The sequence below is a fragment of the Peromyscus eremicus genome, chromosome 19 (genome assembly GCF_949786415.1).
Source record: "Peromyscus eremicus chromosome 19, PerEre_H2_v1, whole genome shotgun sequence".
Lineage (NCBI taxonomy): Eukaryota > Metazoa > Chordata > Mammalia > Rodentia > Cricetidae > Peromyscus > Peromyscus eremicus.
Genome location: NC_081435.1, coordinates 10822571 through 10848899, shown reverse-complemented (window position 1 = coordinate 10848899; position 26329 = coordinate 10822571). Strand labels below are relative to the sequence as shown.

Genomic DNA, 26329 nt, shown 5'->3' with positions numbered 1-26329 from the left:
AGTGTAAATGTTAGCATGGAATGTCAGGAATTCACTCTTCACCCTACACTCTGTGACTTGGCCTCTTTCTTCTACTATACTTTACACCACGACTAAGAACGAACTTGGTTTTGACTAAAATGTAGTTAAACAGTAGCTGGTAAAACTTCTCTCACTACATCACCTATGCATTATTTTAAAAAATAACTAATGAGCACCATATAACAAATTTTTCAGATGTAATAACAGCCAACTATACCATTTAGTATTTGGCTTACTGTTTAAAAAATCTGGTAACATACAAAATTTTAATCAAATGAGATAAATACTTCAATCCTATATTGCTTGCCCATTATTAAAACTCTTAATAGAAATTCTATACATAACCTGACAAACTCTAGGTAAAGATATATGTGCATAGATACATGCAAAAGTGTATGTACATATATCCATATACATCTTCAACTTTGGATTTTTAAAAAACTAATTTAAGTGTAATATATCATCACAAACTGAAAGTTTCATCAGCTAGTGAGAAATACTGACTACAAAGAACTGTCATACAACTCATTTTAGGCTTACAAATTACTCAAGCTAGAGTGAAATAACAAACTAACCACCAAAGAAAACTTTTTTCTCTTCTTTTGATATGTTCATCTAATAGCAAAAGAAGAAACATTTGTACAATATGCTTTCAAAGTCAAAATTATTATAGAAATTTCACTAGTCTTCAAAAAATACAAAACAGTACATAAATACAATTTTCTTATTGTTGAATTCCTCAGCTAGAAGCTATTCTTTAAAAAATCCCTTTGGATTATCCCACTTAGCACTTCAAGTTTCCATTCTACAGTTCTGACAAATGGCTCAGGCTTATTATTTTTATAGGAATCACATCTTTTAGAATGTGCTACTGTTACCTTTGTAATAAAGTACTGTTACCTCTAAAGTAAATAGAAGGAAATGCATCAAATATCAAAAACAACTTAATGAAACATTCAGAATATGTAACACAAGGAAGAAAAAGACAACAGGAATTCCCTTTTCACCACACAAGTAAAATACAACCATTTCTATGCTGTTAAAGTAACTGTCTAGAAAATGGAATTAGGGTGGCCCACCTTTAATTTCAATTAAAAACCTAATACAGTAGACTGAATTATTATTTTTATTAATATGCACAGCAAATTATTCAAACGGTGACTTCATGTTGTCTTCCCCTTAAAGATGGCACTTGTAGGTACAAGGATGCAGAAATGTGTACTCAAATCAGATGTTTGCTTGAAAAGATTCTTCTACAGCAGTTTGATACTGGGTTTCCTCATCTAGCTGAAGATTCTAAGAAAAAAAAAGTCAACAGGATAATAGTCAACTATTCAATTTTATCTAATGCATTACACATCTTCACATTTATTTGCATACAAGGGAGTTTATGTACAGTATGCTTTAAAATGCAAGATTAAGCCAAGCACCATGGTGTGTGTGCCATATTCTCAGCCACTCAGGACCATGAGGCAGGAGGATACCTAGAGCCCAGGGGTTTGAAACCAGCATGGACATAATGGGACCCCATCTCAAAAATTAGCAAAATACAAGGTTTCAATACATGAACTTTTAAAATTAAATTTGGCTATCATTATTTAGTAATAAGTAATAACTGCTCTGCTCAGCAGAAGATAAAATTTACACTGACCAAAATTATAGTTAATTAAAACTAGTAATATGATAAATTTGTAGCATTTCTAAAAAAGATTTCTAAGTTTTGAAGAGAAACTAATTTTAAGAAAGATAAGCATTTACTGAATTAACAGCCGAATTAACAGTTCTTAACCACAGCGTGAAACTAAGTAACTGTAGCTCAGTCATTTTTAAATTATAACTCACTCTATGACTAGGGCTTAGTACCCTGGTATAGAACAACTGTTTAGAATGCACTGAGGCTTGACCCAGTGCAAACAACACCAACAACAGAAACCCTATTCTCTCTTTAACAACGCTATTTGCTGTCAATTTATGCCCCATGGATTAGCTTTAAAAGATATCAAGTCTTCTACCTGACAACTGAAATACAGTTTTCTATGGCAAGGTAAAACAAAGAATTAGATTAAAAATAGTTTACAAAACCTATTTTGTTCTTCCAAATATAGCCCTCCAGACACAGTATCTGCTCTTAAAATAGAAATTTAAAAATATACAATTACTTCCTAAAATCACTAAAGCAGCACATGTGAATTTTACATACATTTAAATTATTCTGAAATAAGACTAAAATTGCAAATTCCATAAAAATGAAAATTATGCATGCCTGTTTTTACCTGAACAGGAAAATGAACAACAGCTTTTCTTTATTGGGATTAATTGTGTATTAAATAAGATCTTAACTACACACAAGCTGAATAAAGTGAAATTTTATAATTAATAAAGTGAAACCATCACATCATTTTTTAAAAATTATCCTGAGTATGAAAAATAGAAATGGAGCCATTTTGGTCTGAGGGCTTCTGTTGCCTTTCCTAAGTGGACAACCTGGTTTTTGAAGGGTCTCTTTGGTTTGTGTTCTCAATGTGCCTCATATGCTAACAACGTACTCTCTGCTTGAAACCCATCCATCCTCCCACGTGAGTTGTACCAATTTTACTTTTCAAGCAGGTATAATTTTCTCTTAATTCTAGGCAATTTTTACTTAAACTTTCATTTTGCTATTAAGGGGCTTATTTTTCTAGTAATTATCTCTCTAGTATAAAAATAAATTCAATTCTCAGAATTTCATGAAGCTTAACAATTTTACTACTAAAAATACAGCAACTTGCCCTTTATTCAAGTAGTCTGATTCCACAACTTGCCTGAAAACTCAAATTTAGATTGAAAAAGTTAATTTAACTTTCTTAATCTTGAAGAACTCACTTACCACAAATTCTCCATAATCAAACTGATGTCTTTGATTTAGATGACTAACGAAATTTCTAGTAATCTGGCTAGGATCTCCCCAAGGAAGAGACACACAAATAGGACATGTCTATGAGAAACAGATTGTTTTAAATAAAAAAATAACAAAAATAATGAAACATCATATAATTATTGAGAGCATTAAAATACAAGCTCATGTTACTGAAAATACCAGGTATACTTCATTGTGCGTCACTTTGCTGCATTTTGCAGATACTACATTTTTCTTTAAAAGTTGAAAGTCTGTGCCAACCTAGTGTCAAGCAAGTCTATTTGGCACCATTGTTCCAACAGCTCAAATGATCAATAACACTTTTAGCAATGAAGCATGTAACTCAGATAATGTATATACTTTAGACATAATACTATTGTATACTTAACAGAAAACAGTATAGTTAAGTGTAACTTTTATATGCACTGAAAAATAAAAAAAGGTGTAGCTCAATTCACATCCATTTTTTATTTTATTTTTTGTTTTTTTGAGACAGGGTCTCTCTAATGTAGTCCTGGCTATTCTGGAGCTGGCCTCGAACTCACTGAGATCCTCCTGCCTCTGTCTCCCAAGTGCTGTGAATAAAGGCATGCACCGGCACATCCAGCCCTCACATCAATATTTGCTTTAATGCTGTGATCTGTACTTACTCACACCTATAGTCTCTCTAAGGTTTGCCTGAACACAAAAAGCACTGGACAGTATAAAGAGATTGAGACAGGGTCTCACTATGTAGCCCAGGCTGCCTTGAACTTGTGATACTTCTGTCTAAGGCTCCCAAGTCCTGGGACTACAGACATGTGCCACCATGTGCAGCTCTTGAAATCCATTTCTAAGAGTCAAATTCCATGACTAGATCATTTCCCAAGCAGATTACCTTAGATAAATGACACTACTATAGTAAGAGAGACCATGGATATTCTATTAATTAAATCTCTAGTTATAGAACTATTTAAACAGAAACAGCACATGCAGCCTATACTAATATCAATGTAATAACAGTTTCCATTAACTACCTACAACATGTGTAACACATAGTCTCACTTGATCTAATTAATAACCATTATAGAAATATTAGCTTGATTTCACTTACATGTAAAATGAAAATGGAGTGAATCATAAAGTTTAAACTGTATCCTCAAAGTTTTAATGAAGTATGTTTTTTAAAATGACACAAAACGAAGTAACTGGATTCTAACGAAAGCTGACAGTGCATAGAGTATTATGCAGAAAAGAATACAAATCAAATAATTCAACCCACACACCTCTTTGGTACTGTATTTGCTTATTTATCCCCTTCCCTTCTAATGAATGGTTGCAGGAATTGAAAGGAATCCTCAATAGTTACTCAGGCATTTTTTTAAAAACATTTTTCAACTATATTCACTAAAAATATCTTAAGACTGGCTGTAAATGTTATAATAAATTTTACTCCTTCTTTTTGAAGAAGCTGGTTGTAGTAGCTCAACCCTGTAGTCCCTAATCCTATTATAAATTGTCCACATCATCTCATGATATCATCTTCCTTTATATAAGGTAATAAAAATCAATCAACAACCTTCTCCTATTTATGTAGAGAAATATATAGAACAAGCTCTTCCTGAAGCTGAGGCAGAAAGAACACAAATGCAAGGTCTGCCTGGGCAACTAAGTGAGACCTCCATCATAAAATTTTATTAGAAAAAATTTAAAAGGCTGGAGATATATTTTAAAGGTAGGATTCTTGTGGAGTAAGTGTCGAGCTCCAGTTGAAGCCCCAGTACAGGGCAGGGGGATGAAAGATATCTTCCAGCTTAATTCACTTATCTATGAAATGTATGCTCAAAATGAGTTCTTTTGGGACCATTAACATAATGTTGGGATCCTGTAATCTACATAAATTTCCCCTAAAAACAACATAAAAAAAGACAAGTATGCATCAAAATAAAGATAAATATAGCATGACTTTTTTTTTTTTCCAGAGCTGAGGACCGAACCCAGGGCCTTGCGCTTGCTAGGCAAGTGCTCTACCACTGAGCTAAATCCCCAACCCCATGACTTTTTTCCTTCTTGCTTTTACACATTCACATAAATTCTTCAAAGATAGAATTAAAAGTATCTACTGGTTTTACTCTTTGGCTTTTGAGACAAGGTCTCACTGTATGGCTCTGGCCAGTCTAGAACGGTTCTCCAGAGCTAGGAGTCAAAGCATTCACCACCATGCCTAGCTCAGTTTTATTCTTATAGGTATTGTCTTCTACAACAGATTCATGTGACTGGATCCAGTCCTCTGCATCCAGCAGAATAAACTGAAAGGACTCAACAGAATTAAGCTCTGCTACTACACAAAAATGACTCCCTAGTTCACATTTTATTCTTTACTAGAGTAGTCTACATTACTTCACAGTAACTATCTTTCATTACATGAGGCAATATCATTTTAAATATCTCATTTTTTGCATCACAATCAATCATTTATTAAAACTTTTAAATCCAAATTTAAATAAAGAAGCTTCCCCTTTCTATACATAAAGAAAGATTCATGGAACCATATGCTTTAAACAAAAGATTCTTTTGAATATATGTACTCACCACAGGAACTATCTGAAATAGATGGTTACTATTACAGTGATCCAACAAACGCTGTCTGGTGAAATTTGACTCTTGACATAAGGGACACTTAAAGGTGGGATGCCCAGAAGAACTACAAAGCAATTCAAATGAGACATATTGAAATTCAAAACCATCAACATAAAAAATGAGATATTTTTTGATGCACTGTTGTGAATTAATTATTATGTTTTAAGTCATAGTTATGAGATTATTCAACAATTGATTCGGAATAGAATTTCTCTTACAGTCTCATTTTATATAGTACTAGTGTTTATCCTTTCAGTCCATTTGTTCTCCGGGGGGAAAAGCTAAGTATGATAGTACTCAGAAGGCTAAAGCAGCAAGATCATGAGTTCAAGATCAGCCTCATCTACCTAATGAAACCCATCTCCAAACAAACAATTACAAACAAAATATAGGACCATGGTTAAAAAGTTAAGTCCAAATGTAATTGTAACCATTCATGTGGTACCAGAAGTCACTTGTATCCCTTCAAGTTTCTAACTGTCCTACGGTTTACCACGTTTTAGAAAGACACAGATTCTATGGACCAGTGAAATGGTTCAACAAGTGAAGGCACAAGTAGTGGTCTGACTGTACTGCAGCATGTGCTTCACTACCCTTCCAAGGCACCCAAAATAAAATAATACAGTGAGTTAAAAAAGGATTTCCACCAAATTCTAACTTTAATCTACCCCAGATTAAGAATCTACCACAAAATTCACAGAAAAAGCAAAAAAGCAAAGACTGAAATGTGTAGTGGTTTGAATAACAATGACTCCAAAGGTTTGTGTGTTTGAATACTTCATTCCCATTTGTTAGAACTGTTTGGGAAGGATTAGCAAGTATGGCCTTGATGGAAGTGTGTCATTGGGCAGACTTTGAGGTTTCAAAAAACTGACACCATTTCCAGTGTGCTTTCTGCTTCCTCCTTGTGTATCAAGATGTATCTGCTCCAGCTGCCAATCACCAGGCCTCATACCACCATTATGGACTCTAATCTAGAAATGTAAACCCCAAATAAACTCTATCTTCTGTAAGTTGCATTGGTCATGGTGTTTTACCACAGCATAGAAGCCCTAAGATAAAGTAGTTCAAAGCAATCTAAGAATCAAACATCACTGGGCTCTAACACTTCTCAATGTCACCAACTTCAATATTGACATCTTTGCCTGAATCATGCATGGAAGATATCTGACCAGGAAAATAGATAACTCTTACATGATCCTGAAAGCAACAACTACTTAAGCACTGTTTATTTCTGAAGCATTAACTCCCATGACTATAGTTAGTGATTTAACTGAATAAATGCTTACTTTAAAAATATAGTAACTGCCGGGCAGTGGTGGCGCACGCCTTTAATCCCAGCACTCAGGAGGCAGAGCCAGGCGGATGTCTGTGAGTTCGAGGCCAGCATGGGCTACCAAGTGAGTTCCAGGAAAGGCTCCAAAGCTACACAGAGAAACCGTCTCGAAAAAACAAAACAAAACAAAAAAAAAAAAAAAAAAAAAAAAAAAAATACAGTAACTGGGCTGGAAAGATGGCTCAGCAGCTAAGGGGGACTTGCCACCCAACCTGAAACCTGAGTTAAGTCCTCAGGACTCTTATGGTGAAAAGAACCAACTCCTGCAAGCTATCCTCTAGACCACTATATGTGTAATGTGGCATGCACATGAGCACACACACAACACACACACACACACACAAAAAAAATACTAAAAACCTACTAACTAACCTATTTAACGTTATTATCTACATGCCTGTTAAACTCCAAGCACTCTGAAGGCTTAGGCAAGAGGATCATGAATTTAGGGCCAGCCTAAGCTTTACAACAAAACTCTGTCTCAGAGAAAAGAAAAATCTATTATGAGGATTCAGGATTATAGCTCAATGGTATAGTGAATGCCTAGTATGCTCAATCCCTGAGTTAAATTCTTACCACTACAAATAATAAAGACCTTCTATATTATTCAACAATATTATTTACTAAAGTAGAATTTTTAAAAATTTACCTTGTATTCTCTCGGTAAGTTTCTGTATTATCAGATGTAGATGTTTCACTCCTGTTACTTAAGAAGCACAGGGGGGAAAAGAGTTAATGTCCCAAATAATAAAACACATCAGAGCTTCATTAATGTGAACTGTTTAATGAAGATGACCAGACTGAACTTTAGGGGCTGGAGAGATGGCTCAGCAGTTAATACTTTCGGTCTTCATAGGCACCAGGCACACATCTGGTACACATGCAGGAAAAACACTCAATCCACATTTAAAAAAAAAGTGTGAACTTCAAGTAGTTTTTTGTTTTTTTCTGAGACAGGGTTTCTCTGTGTAGCTCTGGCTGTCCTAGAACGCACCCTGAAGACCAAGTTGGCCTCCAATTCACAGAGATCCACCTGCCTCTGCCTCCCAAGTGCTGGGATTAAAGGTGCACACGCCACCACCACTCGGCTCAAGTAGTCTTTAATACAAAATATTCATGATATTCATGACATTGCTTTCAAAAATTAAGAAAGACTGTTTAAGATCTTACTCACTCATGTATTTATGTCTTTTAAAATAGATGATTACAGCAGGGCATAGTGGCATACACTTACAATGTCATCACTTAGAAGGCTGAGGCAGGAGGAATAATAGGTCCGAGGCCAGCCTGAACTACTTAACTCTTATCTAAAAAAAAAAAACAAACAAAAAAACCAGCCAGGCATGGTGACACGTATCTTTAATCCCAGTATTTGAAAGGCAGAGACAGAAACAGGTGCATTTCTGTGAGTTTTAGGCATCCCAGGCTACAAAGAAAATTCTAGGCCAACCACTACTGCGGAGTAAGATAATATCTCAAAACAAAAATAAAACTTTTTACAATATTCAGGTACAAGTGTAAAGAACACAAAATTTTAATTACATAAAATCTTTTTCCTCAACGAGTGATGTTCTTTTGGGGATGATGGTGAAGTGACGGTGAGGACAGAGTCTAGAAATTAGCCCAAGCTGGCTTCCCATTCTCCTGCTTCATCCTCTGGCATTATAGGCATGTGCTATCACACTAGGCCCTTGCTCATTTTTTAACATGCAGGACATTCTGCCTGCATGTAAGTCTATGCAGTACACGCATGAAGTGCTTGCAGAGGCCAGGAAAAGGTGTAAGATCCCCTGTATCTGAAGTTACAGAGGGTGGTGAGCCTCCAAGCAGAGGCTGAGATTCGAACTCAGGTCCTATGGAAGCGCAGTCAATGCTCTACTAACTACTAAGCCATCTCTCCAGTGTTCCTTGTTAAATTTTTATTTTTTATTTTTATTTATTTTTTTTGGTTTTTTGAGACAGGGTTTCTCTGTGTAGTTTTGTGCCTTTCCTGGAACTCACTTGGTAGTCCAGGCTGGCCTCGAACTCACAGAGATCCGCCTGGCTCTGCCTCCCGAGTGCTGGGATTAAAGGCATGCGCCACCACTGCCCGGCCCTTGTTAAATTTTTAAACCCTCGGGTGAACTAAAAGATTTGTGAACCTTTGTCAGGTAGCTAGGACATGGTAGAAGACTGTAGCTTCCAAAGTGGAAGAGGTTTCACAAAATACTTGAACTTTTTTTTTTTTTTTTCCAAGACAGGGTTTCTCTGTGTAGTTTTGGTGCCTGTTCTGGATCTCGCTCTTTAGCTCAGGCTGGCCTCGAACTCAGAGAGATCCGCCTGCCTCTACTTCCCAAGTGTTGGGATTAAAGGTGTGTGCCACCACTGCCTGGCAAAATATTTGTGTTTTTTTTTTTTTTTTGGGGGGGGGGTTTCGAGACAGGGTTTCTCTGTGTAGTTTTGCACCTTTCCTGGAACTCACTTGGTAGTCCAGGCTGGCCTCGAACTCACAGAGATCCACCTGGCTATGCCTCCCGAGTGCTGGGATTAAAGGCGTGCGCCACCACCACTCGGCATTTGAACTTTTTTAATGATTATAATTTATTCCCCCAAAAGAAACTAGGCTTCATTAGTACACTTCTCTAATACATAGACTATCCTGACATATTTAGCTGTACCCTATACCAGAAAAGTCAGTGTTATATGGAATATTAGAAGAAGGAGCACTCCACACAGGAACTGTGAATTTCATCCATGTTGTCAATGTTATAAAAACAAGTACGCCAGGCGGTGGTGGCGCACGCCTTTAATCCCAGCACTCGGGAGGCAGAGCCAGGCGGATCTCTCTGAGTTCAAGCCCAGCCTGGGCTACAGAGTGAGTTCCAGGAAAGGCACAAAGCTACACAGAGAAACCCTGTCTCGAAAAACCAAAACAACAACAACAACAAACCCCAAGTACTTGCAGGCTTTGGGGCTTCTTTTCCAGCTCACTAGCCTACTTCTACCGTGGAGAAACACTTTTTTTCTTTTAGAGACTTGTATTATTTTTCATTATATGAGTGTGTCTGTGTATGAGAATGCAGGTGACCTCAGAGGCCAGAGGCATCAGTTCCACCTGGAGCTGGAGTTACAGATGGTTGTGACCTGCCTGATGTGGGTGCTAGGAATCAAAATACATCCCAAAGTGCAAGAAGTGCCCCCTACCCCCCAAGGAAAACATTTCTCTTGCCAGGCATCACAACACCTATAACCCTAGTTAGTATTCAGAAGCCAGCTCATCAGTTCAAAGTCTACTCAAAACTACCTAGTAGTCACATGGCAAGATCCTGTCTCAAACCCCACCTCCCCCCAAAAAAACCCCAAACCAACTAAGGTCTAAGAATGCAGCTCATGGTTTAGTGCTTATCTATAATATGTAAAGCCCTGGGTCCCTGAGTCTGATCCCAAAGCACCACAAAACACACAAGCCCAATAACAAAAAAAACGTAATTCTGCCCATGTCCATATTGAAAATTCATGATGCCTTCTATGGTAATTACAACATTGCATAAGATATATAAATAATACTAGATTCTATAGAAGATTTAGCAGTAAATAAATACAATAACGTTTAAAGGGTCTAATTGGAGTATAAACTAAAGTTCTACTAACAGGAAGAAATTCTAAAGGTTAGGAAAGATTCAACAGGATAGCTAACAGTTTAAATAAAAAAAGGAAAAGCCAGTAAAATGACTTAGGGGTCAGAGCAGCTTTCCACACAGGTCTGAAACCTGAGTTTGATCCTCAGGTCCCACAAGATGGCAACAGAGAACCATTTTCTGAGAGCTGTCCTCTTATCTCCAACACACACACACACACACACACACACACACACACACACACACACACAGAGAGAGAGAGAGAGAGAGAGAGAGAGAGAGAGAGAGAGAGAGAGAGAGAGAACAAAAGAGTAATAGCACCCACATGGCAGCTCACACCTGCCTGTAACTCCAGTTCCAGGGAATCTGACACCTCACACAGACATACACACAGGCAAAACACCAATCACATAAAATAAGAGTAAATCATTAAAATTTTACCAGTTGTGGTGATGCATGCCTTTAGTCTCAGCACTTCAGGAATCAGAGGCAGGTGGATCTCTGTTCTGAGTTCAAGGCAAGCCTGGTCTACAAAGCAAGTTCCAGGACAGCCAGGGCTACACAAAGAAACCCTGTAACCCTGTCTCAAAAAACCTAATATATACATACATACATACATACATACATACATGAATAAATAGTCTACCATCTGAGCTGGCAAGGTGTAGGTTAGAGTGCTAGGGAAAAAGCAGTACCACTTGTAAAGGATGGAGGTGAAGGTATGAACTAACACCACACAAGACATTATTCAACTTAATCTCAACTACACTAACACATTAACTTTCAACCCCACTTAGCAGGCCTTGAATTTGTGATTCACCTCCTCAGTCTCCTAAGTAGCTGGGATTACAGCCCTGTGCCACCAGGCCTATCTCTATAGTTTTTATTTTATTGTACTCATCCATTTATTTTTAGTAAAAAGCAAGATTTTATGACATACTCCAGGTTGGCCTTGAACTTATCATGTAGCTTTGACAAGCTTTGAAATCATGGAAATTTTCTTGTTTTAGTCTTCTGAATACTGGATCACAGGTGAGTGCCATCATACCCAGCTAAGCCTTCCCTGTTAAGTAAATTAAATATCTTCCAAAATAGCAAGGTTGGATCTGGGAAGATACCGCAGTGGTTAAAGTGCTTACTGCAAAAGCATAGCATATGAGTTTACCTCTCCAGCGCCCATTTGATGACAGGAGGACAGCACTCACATAAAAAGACAGGCACAATAATGTAGCATGAATCTTAAAAGGTCTTATTCACAAAAACAAACCTGGAGCCAGGTACTGGGGTCAACGCTGGAAAATCAGAGAAGCAGAACAAACCACAGCCACCTCACCTTGCCAATTCCTCAGCTGATCCTGTTTCCTCAGACTGGAAGCCTCTGTGTCCTCATATCCAAATGAACTGCTGCTGTAAAGCCTAAAAGCTTAACCAGGCTCTAGTTCCTGGTTTTCATGCCTTATATACCTTTCTGCTCTCTGCCATCACTTCCTGGGATTAAAGGCATGAGTCACCATGCCTGGCTGTTTCCAGGGTGGCTTTGAACTCACAGAGATCCACACGGATCTCTGCCTCTGGAATGCTAGGATTAAAGGCATGTGCTACCACTGCCTAACCTCTACGTTTAAACATTATGGCTGTTCTGTTCTCTGACCCCCAGATAAGTTTATTGGGGTGCACAATATATCAACCACACAATAAGGCACTCCTGTAAGCTGGTGTTGGGACGGACAGCAGAGACAAATGATCCCTAGCCCCTCGAGAATCAGTGAGCGCCAGGTTCAGTGAAAGACTATCTTCAAAACTAAGGTGGAGAGCAACTGCAGATATCTGATACTGGCCTTTACCTCCCCTGCTCAACAGGAACACATATGCTATACATTAACATGTACAGCATAGACACACACACACACACACACACACACACACACACACACGGTAGCAAAGATATGTTAAAATTCAACATGGCTGTTTAATGTATATAATACAATGATATGTAGAATTACACAGCAAAGACAAATGCTAAAAAGAAAATGATCAAATAAGAAAGGAGTCTGAGCCAGGCGGTGGTGGCACATGCCTTTAATCCCAGCACTTGAGAAGCAGAGCCAGGTAGATCTCTGTGAGTTTGAGACTAGCCTGGTCTACAGAGCGAGATCCAGGAGAGGCACCAAAACTGCAAAACTACACAGAGAAACTCTGTCTGGGGGTGGGGGTGGGGTGTTGGAATAGGACTTTGTGCTATCAGGCAGTCATTAGAGTTTGTAGATGACATCCATTTTTCTTAAACACTAAAGAAAATATACTGGCAGGGCTGGAGAGATGGTGCAGTAGTTAATTGTCAATTAAAAACAAAAAAAAAGTACTTGCAGAGGACCTGAGTTTGGCTTACAGCAACTACATCAACTGGCTCATAACCACCTGTAACTCCAATTCCAGGGGGATATGACACCCTCTTCCGGCCTCTGCAGGCACCTGCACTCACATGTACAGAGACACACAGGTCTACACATAACTGAACAGACTGCAATGCCATCAGGCAGATTAGGGAACTACCAACTGAACACTAATACCATTCAGAAAAATGAGAGGGACTGAGTTAGAGAAGTAACAACAGCAAAGAAAGAACATAAATAAGGAAAATTGTTATTAGGACTTAACACTGTCTGACCAAATGAATCTAAGGAACCAAATGAGCAAGGTCTGTGTCCTAGGGATAGAGTAGGGAGTTGTCATTTAACAAGCAGCACAGAGTATGGTGGTGTATACCTGTAATTCCAATACTCAGGCAGCAGAGGCATCACAAAGTTTGAGGTCAGGATAGTCTACATATCAAGGTCCATGCCAGCCAGGGCTACAAAGTGAAACCAAATCTCAAAAAGCCAAAACAAAACAAAATCAAAGCAGCCCAATAAACAGTGACAGTATATGTAATACACTCTAAGAACTTTGCTGAGTACTTGGGATACAGTGTTGAAAAAAGGTAACAAAACATTACTCCATATTAAGAAAAATTAACTGGCCAGGAGGTGGTAGTGCACACCTTTAATCCAAGCACTCAGGAAGCAGAGGTAGGTGGATCTCTATGTGCAAGACCAGCCTGGTCTACAGAGTGAGTTCCAGGACAGCCAAGGGCTACACAGAGAAACTTTGTCTCGAAAAACAAAACAAAACAAAAAATTAATTGGGCAATAAACAGATGTGTACTTATAATACAGCAGAAGTACAGTAAGCAAAGCAGAGGGAGGAAAGAATCCACATGGATTTATTTAAAAAAAAATCACTAAATGAAAATGACAATTTCATCTACTGACAGTAAATTGAGAACCTGGGTTGAGTTCTGCAGAGCAATGAAAACATTACTAAAGAACTTAGCAGAAGTTTCAACTAAGTAGTCAGTAAAACAGCCAAAAGAAATAGTACAACTATATGGACAACCAGAGTGCTTAAAGGTGGTTAAAGTATGAATATTAACAACATGTATCAAGCACTGAAATTAAAATTTTATTTGACTTAGCATATTGATTTCTACAAGCTATTGTAAGACTGAAGAAATTGCATTTTTTTACACTATTGAACACAAGCTTGTCAATTTTCTAAATGAAACAAAACATTTAGGGATACATGTGAGGATGATAAAAAATAAAGAACAACTGAAAGAACAGTGGTTATAGATAGGTATTTGGAGTTCAAACGGACACAGCTCACAGGAAAACTGTTCTGGTAACTGCTCTATTTCTTGACCTGGGTTAGCGGCTAACCGAGTATACATCTTATCACTATTATTTTCTTGAACAGTATTTACTGAGCTTCCATTACTTACTCACTATTGTACCTGAGTGGATGGAGAATAACAAAACGAATTACCAAAGTACCTCTATTTCAAATTAGTTAAAGGAGCTCACAGAAGGGCTGAGGAGATAAATGGATTAGCAGGTACAAGCACTTGTTACTAAGGCTGATGGCCACCAGAAGTGGTAGTGCATGCTTTTAATCCCAGCAGAAGCAGAGATTCTCGAGAAAGAGAGAAAAACTATTTAAAAATAAAAAAATAAATGCCTGATGACCTGAATTCAATCACCAGGATCCATATGGAAAAAGAAAACTGACTCCTCCAAGCTGTCCTGACCTCCAAACACACACACACAAAGAAATGTAATAAATGTTTTTAAATGATGCAACAAAACAATAATAAAAAAAAAATCACTATTTTTTTGAAGCTATATATGTGGTATGAGGTTTGGGACTACACATTTGTAAGCCCAGTGCCCAAGAGACTCAGGAGGAGTCCAAAGCCATCATGGGCCATATAAAAAGTTCAAAACCAGCTTCAGATACACTATACCCAGTCTCAAAATAATAGTAAAACAGAAAAGTAGTAGTAGTAATAGTAGTAATAGTATATCTAAGCATTATCAGAAAACTTCAAAAAACTCCAGTATTGAAATACATTATTGAAAATGATTCTGCCAAATTTTCAAATTATTTCATCTGAAAATTAATTGAGTCTTTAACTCCCAGGTATAATTTTTATTCAAAGAAAGATTTTCCCAGAATGATTTTAAGTAACATAAGCTTAGGCATATGATGGAGTTGGTCTCCTAGATACAAATATCAAAAAAATTTTGAAGGCAAATTCTAGTTAAGATACTTAGTGTAATTTGTTAAACATATATACATCAAAATTTCCCAAGCAATTTCCATTTCAATTATTAAAATTTTGCTTTTAGAATAAATGTTGCTTACCTGCTCCTTACTGAATCTTGAGAAATCTTAAAGTTTGGAATGACAGAAGACACACCATATTCATCCTGATACTTCTTACAAGATTTGTAATGATGTCTCATGCGATAGAATTTAATCTGTAAATTATTGGTTAAATATGATTTTTAATTTAAAACACGATACACAAAATTTGAGATACTGTCAATAAGAGGAAAAAAGATAAAAATAGATAACTAAATATTTCATTTAAGCAAAAGTTTCTTTATAAAAGTAAGTTAGTGTCAGGCAGGGTGGCACACACCTTTAACCCCAGTACTTGAGAAACAGATCTCTTATTTAGAGGCTAAGGCCAATCTGGTCTACACAGTGAGTTTCAGGTCAGCTAGGGCTACATAGGGAGACCATGCCTCAAATAAATAAATACACAAACAAACAAATAAATATAGTAACACCAATAGAAAAAGCCAGGCACAGAGGTGCATGCTTATATCTCAGCATTTGGGAAGAGGAAACAAAGAATCAGTTGTTCAAGGTCATCTTCAGTTATAATATATGAGTTCAAGGCCCACTTGGGCTACCTGACACCCTAGCCCAGAAAACCAAATACAAAAGAAAGAATTCTAAGAGGCTGCCTCATGCTGCTGGGCGTTTGACTATTACAACCCAATAAGAGAAAAAAAGCAGGTAAAAAATGATGTTCCCATGTTCATATTGGGAACATTTTTTTGGTTTCTCACTGAGAAGCAAGGCTAGAATCTCCCAAGTGTATTTTCAGTTCAACATCTTCTTCAGCGATGGAAAGCAGACCTGACTTGAGTAAACGCGCTACAGACACAAGGCTATACTCAAAGCCTAACCACTTCTCACCAATTTAGCCTTCTTCACATAGAACAATTAGAGAATGTTATTTGTTTATCATGATTATCCCATGTGCTTAAAGTTAAAGCTTAAACCAGTCTTCTGTGATATTTCATGATTTCTTAAATACCTAAGTGGGCAGCTACAGGTTTCTTTAATATATAAATCTATTTGGCTAAATTATTAACATTTGAGAGACTGTGAGCTTATTGAGAAAATAAACTTTTAATCTTATTTTTTTTTAAGATTTATTTATTTATTATGTATACAGTGTTCTGTCAACATGCATGCTTGCAGGCCAGAAGAGGGCACAAGATCTCATTACGGATGGTTGTGAGCCACCATGTGGTTGCTGGGAATTGAACTCAGGACCTCTGGAAGAACAGCCAGTGCTCTTAACTGCTGAGCCATCTCTCCAGCCCCTAAACTTCTAATCTTAAAGATGAAAAGTCTCTAAGGTTTCTGATACACAAAGCTTCTACATAACTCAATCTAAGTAACATATTGTTTATTTTGTTTTTGAGACTATCTCAATTTGTAGCCCAAGCTGGCTGTGAACTTGCAGCCCTCCTAGTTCAGCCCCCTGAGAGCAAGGATTATAGGTGCACACCAATGTCTTTCTTTTCATAATCATGTTCACCAGGAAAATTAAAACACTGTCATAATAGAACTCTACCTTTTTTGAACAGCATCTGCAGCTACCAGAAAACTTCCTCATGACATTTTCAAGATCTAAGGCCCGTTCTGGACATGCTCTTTCTCTTCTAGTCACACTTCCACGACATAGGGGACAATGTATTCCACTTTCTCTCATTGCAGTCAGGAAACATTTTCTACAGAAACTAAACCAAACATTTGTTACATGTTAGTTAATTACAGAAAAAATTACTTTATTTCTTTAACTATAAACAAGTGATTATGGATATGTACATATACTACGTAGTCAGGCTATTCAAATGTATGCACAGCCCAGTTTTGAAAGTTATGTCTGTATTTCTCAGACATTAAGACTAATAACTGGATTAGATGGTAACAAAATAAAACTACATTCAAGTCCATTTTACAACCTTTTTTTTTTTTTGAGAAAGGGTCTCACTCTGAAGCTGAAGTTTATAGACTCTAAGGAAGCAATCCTACTTTAACTTCCTGAATGATGGGAATTATAGGTATGTGCCACCACACCCAGCTACATTTGTGTTTGAAAACTATAAAACAAAGACAGGTGTGGCAGCACAGGCGTTTAATCCCAGCCAGTCAGGAAGATGAAGCAGAAGGATCTCTTTGAGCTCAAGGACAACCGGGTCTCCATATCTCAAGTTCCAGGACATCCAGAACATAAAAAGACCAATTCAAACAAACAACAACAACAACAAAAAGAACAAAACTCTATATTCCGGTAAATAAATATCTTTTATTTCCAATTTTTCTGTTTTTCCTTCTGTACCACAAACATGCCTCTTCAGATATAAACTTGTTTATTATCCCCCTTTATATTAAACTAGATAAATTTGCTACACAGAAACTGATTTAAAAAAAAAAAGTTTAGTAATTTTTGGTGTGCACCTTCCTTCTCTTCCTGTCATACGTTCTTTTTCACATATCAAAGGAGCCTGTAACTTCAGAATAGTACATTACCCTATTACCACAAATTCCTCTCTTTGCTACTCCCAGATGCCAACAATCAACAGACTGGGAGAGAAAAAAAACACATTTTTACCCACTGTGCTTTTAGTTTAAGTTAAATACCTGGCAAGCAAATTTATACAATCAAAATAATTCCCCCAAATAACTTATTTTTAAGAATGAATCTTGGGGCTGGAGAGATGGCTCAGCAGTTAGGAGCACCGGTTGTTCTTCCAGAGGACCTGGGTTCAATTCCCAGCGCTCACAACTGCCTGTAACTCCAGTCCCAGGGAATCTGATGCCCTACTCTGGCCTTCACAGGTACTGCATGCAAATGGTGCACAGACATATAAGCAAAACACTGATAAACAAAAGTCTCATGTAGCTAGAGTGACCTCAAATTCTTCACATTACATTGGCCTTGAACTCCTGATCCTCCTGCCTCCAAGTACAAGGATCATAGGCATGTATACAACATGCCTGGCCTTTGTTTTCTCCCTTGAGACAAGGTAGGGCTCAAACTCACAGCAACTCTCCTGCTTCAGTCTCAATGCTGGGACTACAAGCAAGTGCCAAAATACACAGCTCCCCAAAATAACTGAGAAGTGGAAATGAGTAATCAATTAATCTTCAGGTCTTAAAATTGAATTGATCAGACCAAAACTACACAGAGAAACCCTGTCTCAAAAAAAAAAAAAAATTAAATTGATCTGTTAAGTAAACAGTACAGTTTTTTAAATTATGCCACTTTATAAATAATGACAAAGGATTTGGATAGTTTAAAAATCTTAAGAAGCTGGAAGGTGGTGGTGCATTCTTTTAATCCCAGCACTCAGGAAGGAGGCAGAGGCAGGTGGATCTCGGAGTTCCAGGCCAAGTTCCAAGACAGCCACACAGAGAAATTCTGTTTGGGGGGGGGGGGGGGGATCTTAAGACATGAAAATAAGCCAGGTAGTGGTGGCGCACGTCTTTAATCCCAGCATTTAGGAGGCAGAGGCAGGCGGATCTCTGTGAGTTCGAGGCCAGCCTGGTCTACAAAGTGAGTTCCAGGACAGACTCCAAAGCTACAGAGAAACCCTGTCTCGAAAAGCCCAAAAAAAAAAAAAAAAGACATGAAAATATAGAAGGGGGATTTGTTGGGAAGAGGTTCAGAGAAGTTAGAAGGAAATGAGAGGGTAATTGAAGACAAAAATGAACAAAATACATTATATGTATGAGACTGTCAACACATAATTAAAAAAAAATTCATAGTGAGTTCCCAATTAGTTAGAGCTATATCATGAAACTTCATCTCAAAAGCCAAAAAGAAGCCTGATATCTTGGCACATGCCTATCATCACAGGACTTGAAAAGTAGAAACAGGAAAATCAGAGTTCAAAGCCAGTCTTAACTATAAAGGAGTTCAAGGCCAGCCTGGGCTATCTATATAAGATAGGTCTCAAAGGAAGAAAACTAATGTTTCCCAGATACGTTGTTATATGTAAATTTTCACTTGGATTAGAGCTTACTTCTAACACTGTAGAAATATTCCTCGACATTTTTAAAAAAGAGACAGAAACTAGGATGATTGGCTTTAAGTGTCCAGTTGACACAACCCCGAATCACCTGGGAAGAGAAGTCAATTGAGGTATTGTCTAGATTAGGTTGGCTGGATCTGTGGGTGTATTTTAGGACTGTTTTGATAGTTACTGATGTATAGGAAGACCCAGACCATTTCAGACAGCAGCCTTACCTGGTTTTCAGCCCTGAACTGTGTAAGAGAAGGCTGTCTAAGTAGCAAGCAAGGTTTTATTGTATCCCTGTTCTTGATGGGATGTGGTGCTTAATTTAAACTCCTGCCTTCGTGTCTCCAAAGGGACAGACTGGAACTGTAAATCAAACAAACCCTTTCTTCCCTAAGTTTTTTGTCAAAGTGTTTTATCCCAGTAACAAAAATTAAAATGAACAAAAACTAAGAGATTTTTAAGATAAAACAGTAAACTAGAAGAAATAAGTTTATCAATAGCCACTCTATTTTCTCCTGAAATGTTTTTTTGGACACTTGCCTCACACACACTTTTTTTGGCCTTTTGAGGAACAGAATTGCTATGTAGCCCATGCTGGTTTTAAATTCCTGGCAATTCTCCTACCTTATCTCACCTCCCAAGTGCTGATTTTGTAGATGTGCCACTATGACTGGTTCAGCTGGGGGGCAGGGGAGCCCTGGACCTCACATAGGCTAGATAAATGTGCTAACAATGGGCTAGGCCCCAGGTCCCCCAGTTCGTTTTGGTGTTTTGAGACAGTCTCACTTAGTTGCATAGCCTAGCCTTGAAACTGCAATTATCCTTTCTTAGTCTTCCCAGATGCTTTTGTAGGCCTGTACCACCCAAGCCAACTGTTTTGTTTTTCAGTGCTGGGGATTAAACCCAGACCCTTGTGCAGGCTAGGCAAGCATTTTAACACTAATACCTTCAGCCCTTACTTTGTTTTTACTTATTTTTTTTTAAACATTATATAGGACTATTCTAAGGTATCTAACAGTGCTGTGGTTTGGTTTTTTTTTTTGTTACTGCTTTGCTTTTTGTTTTTAATTCTTTCAGTTTATGTCTTGCCTGGATTTCTTCCTATCCTGTCTACTACTCCTTAGGATACAGCTCTCTCTACTGAAGTTACGTAAGTATTCTTCAAAACTTGGGTCTATCTAGGACCTCTTCTCTTCTTGCTTTGTTACATATGTTCCTCGGTGAACATACCCATAAAGGCAGCTTTAGCTCCATTTATTCCAGATCTACGTACAGTATATACATTTAACTACTGGACATGCTGTCATTAAATCTTACACAATATCCTTAAAATGTCAGGGGACTCTTCTCTGCATTACCACTACCACCTTAGTTCAAGGTTCTTTCTCATCATTCTCTTTCCTGACATATCAATGTGTCACCAACATTAATAGTGTCAACTGCCAACCTGAAATCTGACACTTATATAAACTTTCTAAAAGTGAAACCACACCATGCTGTTCCCCTGCCAAAATAGGTCTCTAGTTTCTAGGAAAACATTCATATATGGCTCACCCAGTAAATTCCTGCCAATATATGTAAACTACAGCTATTACACATATTCTTTGGCTCCAAACTCTGTATGAGGATAGCCATCTTCTAGTAAACCTATACACGGTATACCCACCATGCCCCAAATACAAACTATCACTGGTAACTTCATCAAGAAAATCAGTCACTTATATTTATATTCCCAAACTGATTTAGATACTTGCTTCTTGTTGCTAACATAAAATTTTCTACCTAAAATCTTATAAATATCAGTAACATTTATAGGTTTTCTCTATTAGATTATTAACAGTTACCAGAGAAAGTACACTGAGTACTCCTTATGCCAAAAAGAAGGCACTAAACAATTCCTATTTGGAGAAATAAATAGAGATTAAAGGAACATTTGTAATGATGTTGCTCCTTTTCTGTCACTGGAATGGCCATGAAAACATATTTTTAATATCTACAAGATCCCCAGTGATCCAAATCATTAACCTCATCCCTCTCCATGAATCATAAAGTAGTTTGGTACTCTTTTCCTTCTGTTAGTTTGATAGACTAGACTGTATCCATCCATTAAGGCATTGAGCTCAATCCTAAGCCTCACCTCAAAAATACAACCTGATTTTACAGCAAAATATAAACTTGTTTAATAGGCACAATTCTGTCTTTTGTGAAAAAGAGATAATGATGTGCCGGGCGGTAGTGGCGCATGCCTTTAATTCCAGCACTAGGGAGGCAGAGACAGGCAGATCTCTGTGAGTTCGAGGCCAGCCTGGTCTACAGAGTGAGTTCCAGGAAAGGCGCAAAGCTACTCAGAGAAACCCTGTCTCGGAAAAAAAAAAAAAAAAAAAAAAAAGAAAGAAAAAGAGAGATAATGATGTAGTAAATACTTTAAAATAATTCTAGTTATTAAAAAAAAAATTCTGGGCTGGAGAGATGGCCTAGCAGTTAAGAGTACTGACTGCCTTTCCAGAGGTCCTGAATTCAATTCCCAGCAACCACATGGTGGCTCACAACCATCTGTAATAGATCTGGTGATCTGGTGCCCTCTTCTGGCCTGCAATCATATATGCTGTATACATAATAAATAAATTTTTTTAAAAAAAAAGGAAAAAAAATTCCTTTACCCCATTCAGTCCTGTCAATCTAGAACCTGCTCCATCATTACCTACCTTCTCATCTACATAAAAAACTTCCTCCCTCTTCCTTCTTTAAATACACTGTTCAGCAAAAAATACAAAGCAACTATAAAGTGCTGGCAGAGAGCTATTGTTCTTGTCCAGTAAGTTAATCTGAAGAAAGTCAGAACTAAGTAGAACTAAAAAAAAAAAAAAAAAAAAAAAAATCACTTGAGGTCAAGCTAAATTACAGTCCTTCATTTTAAATATACCACATGTGAAATACAGTGGAATTTTGTGCACAGAATTTTGAGGGGCTGAAATTTACAATGGGGTCTGAGGTCAGTGACCTCAGAGTATCTGAAATGATTCTGTACATAAAAGATCTATGAAGTACACACAGAACAGCTAACATAGCGTCCTCTCACCTCATGTGCACCAAAAAAAAAAAAAGTATCAGGCTGTCATTAATCTTGCTTTATAAAGAACTTAATTTTATTGTTTTAAATTATGTGGGGTTTTGTGTGTGTGTATGTGTGTGTGTGTGTGTGTGTGTGTGTATCTGCATGAGGATATGTGCATATGAGTGCAAGTGCCTTGCAGAGGTCAGAGATGTTGGATCCCTTGCAACTAGAGTTAATAGTTGTCTACCTGATGTGGATGGTAGTAGGAACTGAACTCAGGTCCTGTGGTAGAACAGTAATTGTTCTTAACCTCAGCGCCATCTCTCCAGTCCTCATTAATCTTTCTTTTATTCCCCCCCCCCCTTTTTTTTGTTTCTTTTTCTGGTTTTTCGAGACAGAGTTTCTCTGTGTAGCCCTGGTTGTCCTCAACTCACTGAGATCCTCCTCCCTGAGTACTGGGATTAAAGGCATTAGCCACTACCACTCAGCTCATTAACCTTTCTTGATGAGCAAAAATAACTTACATAGTTCATCACTAAACTCGAACTCACATGACTACCACAGAATAGGATTAGTGAAGATGAAGAACAGTGAAGAGTTGGCTCATGCCCAACAAGAGATGGCCAACACAAAAGGAGTTCAATGTTATTTCTTTTTTGGGGGGGAGGGGAGGAAAGGGTTTATTTGGCTTACACTTCTATCACTGAAGGAAGTCAGACAGGAACTCAAGCAGGGCAGGAACTGAAGGCAGGAGCTGATGCAGAGGCAATGGAGGGGTGCTAATTACTGGCTGCCTCCTCATGGCTTGCTCAGCCTGCTTTTTTTTTTTTAATTTATTTTTCTATTATCAGCTTGATACAGTATAAATTCTTAATAGTGAAATGTTTCACTGAGGCTTGCTCAGTAATTGAGTAATACCAAAACTTATTATAAGCCACAGTCATCCTAGGGTCCCCCCTGCTATACATATAGCCTCCACGGTTCTGTGGGTTGCAGTCTGATTGTTCTTTGCTTTATATCTAGAATCCACTTGTGAGTGAGTACATACCATGTTTGTCCTTCTGGGTTTGGGTTACCTCACTCAGGATGATATTTTCTAGTTCCTTCCATTTGCCTGCAAATTTCATGTTGTCATTGTTTTTCTCTGCTGAGTAGTACTCCATTGTGTATATGTACCACATTTTCTTAATCCGTTCTTCAGTTGATGGGCATCTAGGTTGTTTCCAGGTTCTGACTATTACAAATAGTGCTGCTATGAACATAGTAGAGCATGTATCTTTGTGGTATGATTGAGCATTCCTTGGGTATATGCCCAAGAGTGGTATGGCTGGGTCTTGAGGTAGTTCGATTTCCAATTTCCTGAGAAACAGCCATACTGATTTCCACAGTGGTTGTACAAGTTTGCATTCCCACCAAGAGTGGAGGAGTGTTCCCTTTGTTCCGCATCCTCTCCAACTCAATGTTATTTCTGTACTTTTTGAATCATATTGCTTTGTTTGGGCACTTTTCTCCTTTTTGTTATGTGTTTTTCATTTTTTTAGTCTGGTTTGTTTGGGCATTTTCTTTGTTTGCTAAAGACTAAGATAAAGAAAGGACAGTAGATGGAGAGGATATGAGAGGAGTTGGGAGAGTGGAAATCATGATCAGACTATATTGTGTGACTTTTTTTTTTTTTTTAAGACAGGATTTCTCTGTCTAGTTGTGGTGCCTGTCCTGGATCTCACTCTGTAGACCAGGCTGGCCTCGAACTCACAGAGATCCTCCTGGCTCTGCCTTCCAAGTGCTAGGGTTAAAGACATGTGCCACCACTGCCCAGCGTGAAATATTTTTTAATAAAAAAGGATTATCAATGTCAAAAAAAGTTAAAAAAGTCATCTGTAGCTAGACTTGTGATCAAGAAACCAAAGTTCTATCCACCACCATTATTCCTTTTCTTAGAGGGGATTGCTAGATTGTTGTTACTGTTGGGTGGTTGTGTTTTGAGACAAGTCTTGCTTGGTGTGTAGTCTAGGGTGGCCTGGAAGTCACTACATGGCCAGGCTGGTCTCAAACTCAAAATCGTTCTGTCTGAGCCTCAAGCATCACCTCACCTATGCCTTGAAAATTCTAAGGACCATCATTAAAAACAAGAGTGGAAGGAAAAACTTAAATCTAGAGACTTGTTCAATTCTTTGCAGCTGCTTGGAAGCACCGAACTTTTTCACGCCCCACCTGCCAGAAACCCATGTCTACGTTTGGAACGGAGCCTAGAAACTGGTTATCTTTACTTTAAAAAGTTCCTCAGGGGAGCCTGGCGTGTTGGCGCAAGCCTTTAATCCCTGAGGCAGGGAGATCGCTGTGAGTTCCAGACTAGCCGGAGCAACAGGAGCCCGTGTCTCAAAATAAATATATAAATAAGCAAGTAAGCTAAGTAAATAAATAATGTTCCTCGTGGACTCTGATCATCAATCGCCCAGGTCTGTCACGTGCTTTATAGACTTTATTAAGGTCTGCCTCCAACCCCTACCAGCCACTGGTTGTCTGGAAAGGGATTCAAGTTGCTTCCTGTAACCATGGCAAGCAACCTACCTCAAGGCCACCCTGGCCCGGTGCCTTTGTGTTCTACCTCATCCCTGGGGTAAGCACCTCAGCCGGCGACAGTGCACGGAACGAAAGCACAAAGGGAGCCACCCGCTCCAGCCCAGGAAACCCTGCCGCCGCCGCCACTTCGGACCTCGCGTGGGAGAAGGGCGCCAGCTGGCTCCTCCTCTGACACCGTCTGAGCCCCGACTTTTTAAATCCGCTCAAGGACGGGTGTGAAGGAGGGGTCACGGGCTGTGTGGGGGTGTGGGGGTGTGTGAGGGGGTGCCCTCGCACAGCCCAGGGTCTAACACCCCAAGAGAAGCCCCGTAACCACCCCGGCGGGCCCACACGACCCCTCGGCGGGGCCCGAGCACTCAACGCCCGGGCCTCCACAAGGGTTGCTAGGAAACAAAAAGGCTCCACGTTCTCTGCGACCCCCCCCTCCCGCCCCGCTCCGCTCCGGCCTGGCAAGGAGGGCCAGGGACGCCCCCAGAGGGCCCGAGCACCGACCGATCCCCGGGGGTGGGAGACGGGGGGGGGGGGCCGCAGAAAGCAGGCGACGACGGGGCCGAGGCCGGGCGGTGGGGACGCCGGCCGGGCTGCGGCGGGGCCGGGGCCGGGCGCGAGCGAGGGAAGGGGCGTCTACTCACACGTGCTGACAGGCCGCGGTCCGCACCGGCGTCTTGAGCACCTCCTGACAGACGGGGCAGTAGAAATCATCTTCCGTGTAGGACGTGGCCGCCGAGAGCTCCTCGGACATGGCGAGGGGTGGGCGGGAACGGCGCCGGCGCCGGCAGGGGCCCAGGTGGCGGTGGCGGCCCGGAGCCCGACGCCCCGAGAGAGCCCTGAGGGGGGAGGGAACCGTGTCAGGAAGCGGCTCTCTCAGGAAGCGGCCGGCGCCAGGAAGGGGGCGGGGCTCGGGGGCGGGGCGGAACACCGAGACAAGGCAGCAGCACGAGCAGGCCCCGCCCATTCTCCGCCGGCCCACAGCGCGGAGGCGGGGCTTAGCGGCAGGCGCCGGGAGAGGGCGCTGTCATTGGTTGCGCCGCGGCTTCTATCTCCCGGCGCGCGCCCGCGGCCCCGCCCCGCCCCTCCCGGCCGCCATAGCGCCACGGCCCCGCCCCCGGGGGTCGGGGGGGGGGGGGGACGACCAGGCGCCGCGGCCCCGCAGTTCCGCGCGCGGCCGCCGCTCGCCCCAGGCCCCCCTCCCCCCGCCTCCACTCCCGCCATTCCCACGCCCTCCCCGGCCCGGCCCCTCTGCCAACTCCGCCCGGCTCGCCCGGCCTCACCTCAGATCCCCGGAGCCGCGCTGGGCCTCATGCGCCTTCCCCGTCGCGGGCCGGCCGAGCGGTGGCCCTCCGCCGTCCTCTGGCTTCAGTCCCGCGGCGCGCAGGCCTCATGGGACTGGGCCCCAGTGAGGCTCGTGGAGCACTGTCAACCCCCCACCCCCGGAGCCGCTCTCCCTGGGCATTGCGGGGCTCGCAGCCCAGCCCGCGGGTCACCGCCCACCGCGGG

At 40.0% G+C, this 26329-nt stretch overlaps 1 protein-coding gene across 5 annotated transcripts; it reads right to left on the bottom strand.

The window, feature by feature from the left end:
* Positions 1 to 1129: 1129 nt before the first annotated feature.
* Positions 1130 to 26329, bottom strand: Rnf138 (ring finger protein 138). 5 transcript variants are annotated; one of them, XM_059245861.1, is made up of 8 exons: positions 26104 to 26329; positions 25465 to 25659; positions 16746 to 16911; positions 15233 to 15348; positions 7522 to 7578; positions 5489 to 5600; positions 2888 to 2995; positions 1130 to 1317 (listed from the first exon to the last, which is right to left on the bottom strand). In XM_059245861.1, exons 2-8 carry the CDS (start codon positions 25572 to 25574, stop codon positions 1249 to 1251), a joined length of 738 nt encoding a protein of 245 aa, XP_059101844.1. In that variant the 5' UTR covers positions 25575 to 25659; positions 26104 to 26329; the 3' UTR covers positions 1130 to 1248. The 5 variants fall into 5 exon arrangements, with proteins under 5 accessions (XP_059101844.1, XP_059101842.1, XP_059101841.1 ...); XM_059245859.1 differs by lacking the exon at positions 26104 to 26329 and having other exon boundaries at positions 7522 to 7572; positions 25465 to 25722; XM_059245858.1 differs by lacking the exon at positions 26104 to 26329 and having other exon boundaries at positions 25465 to 25716.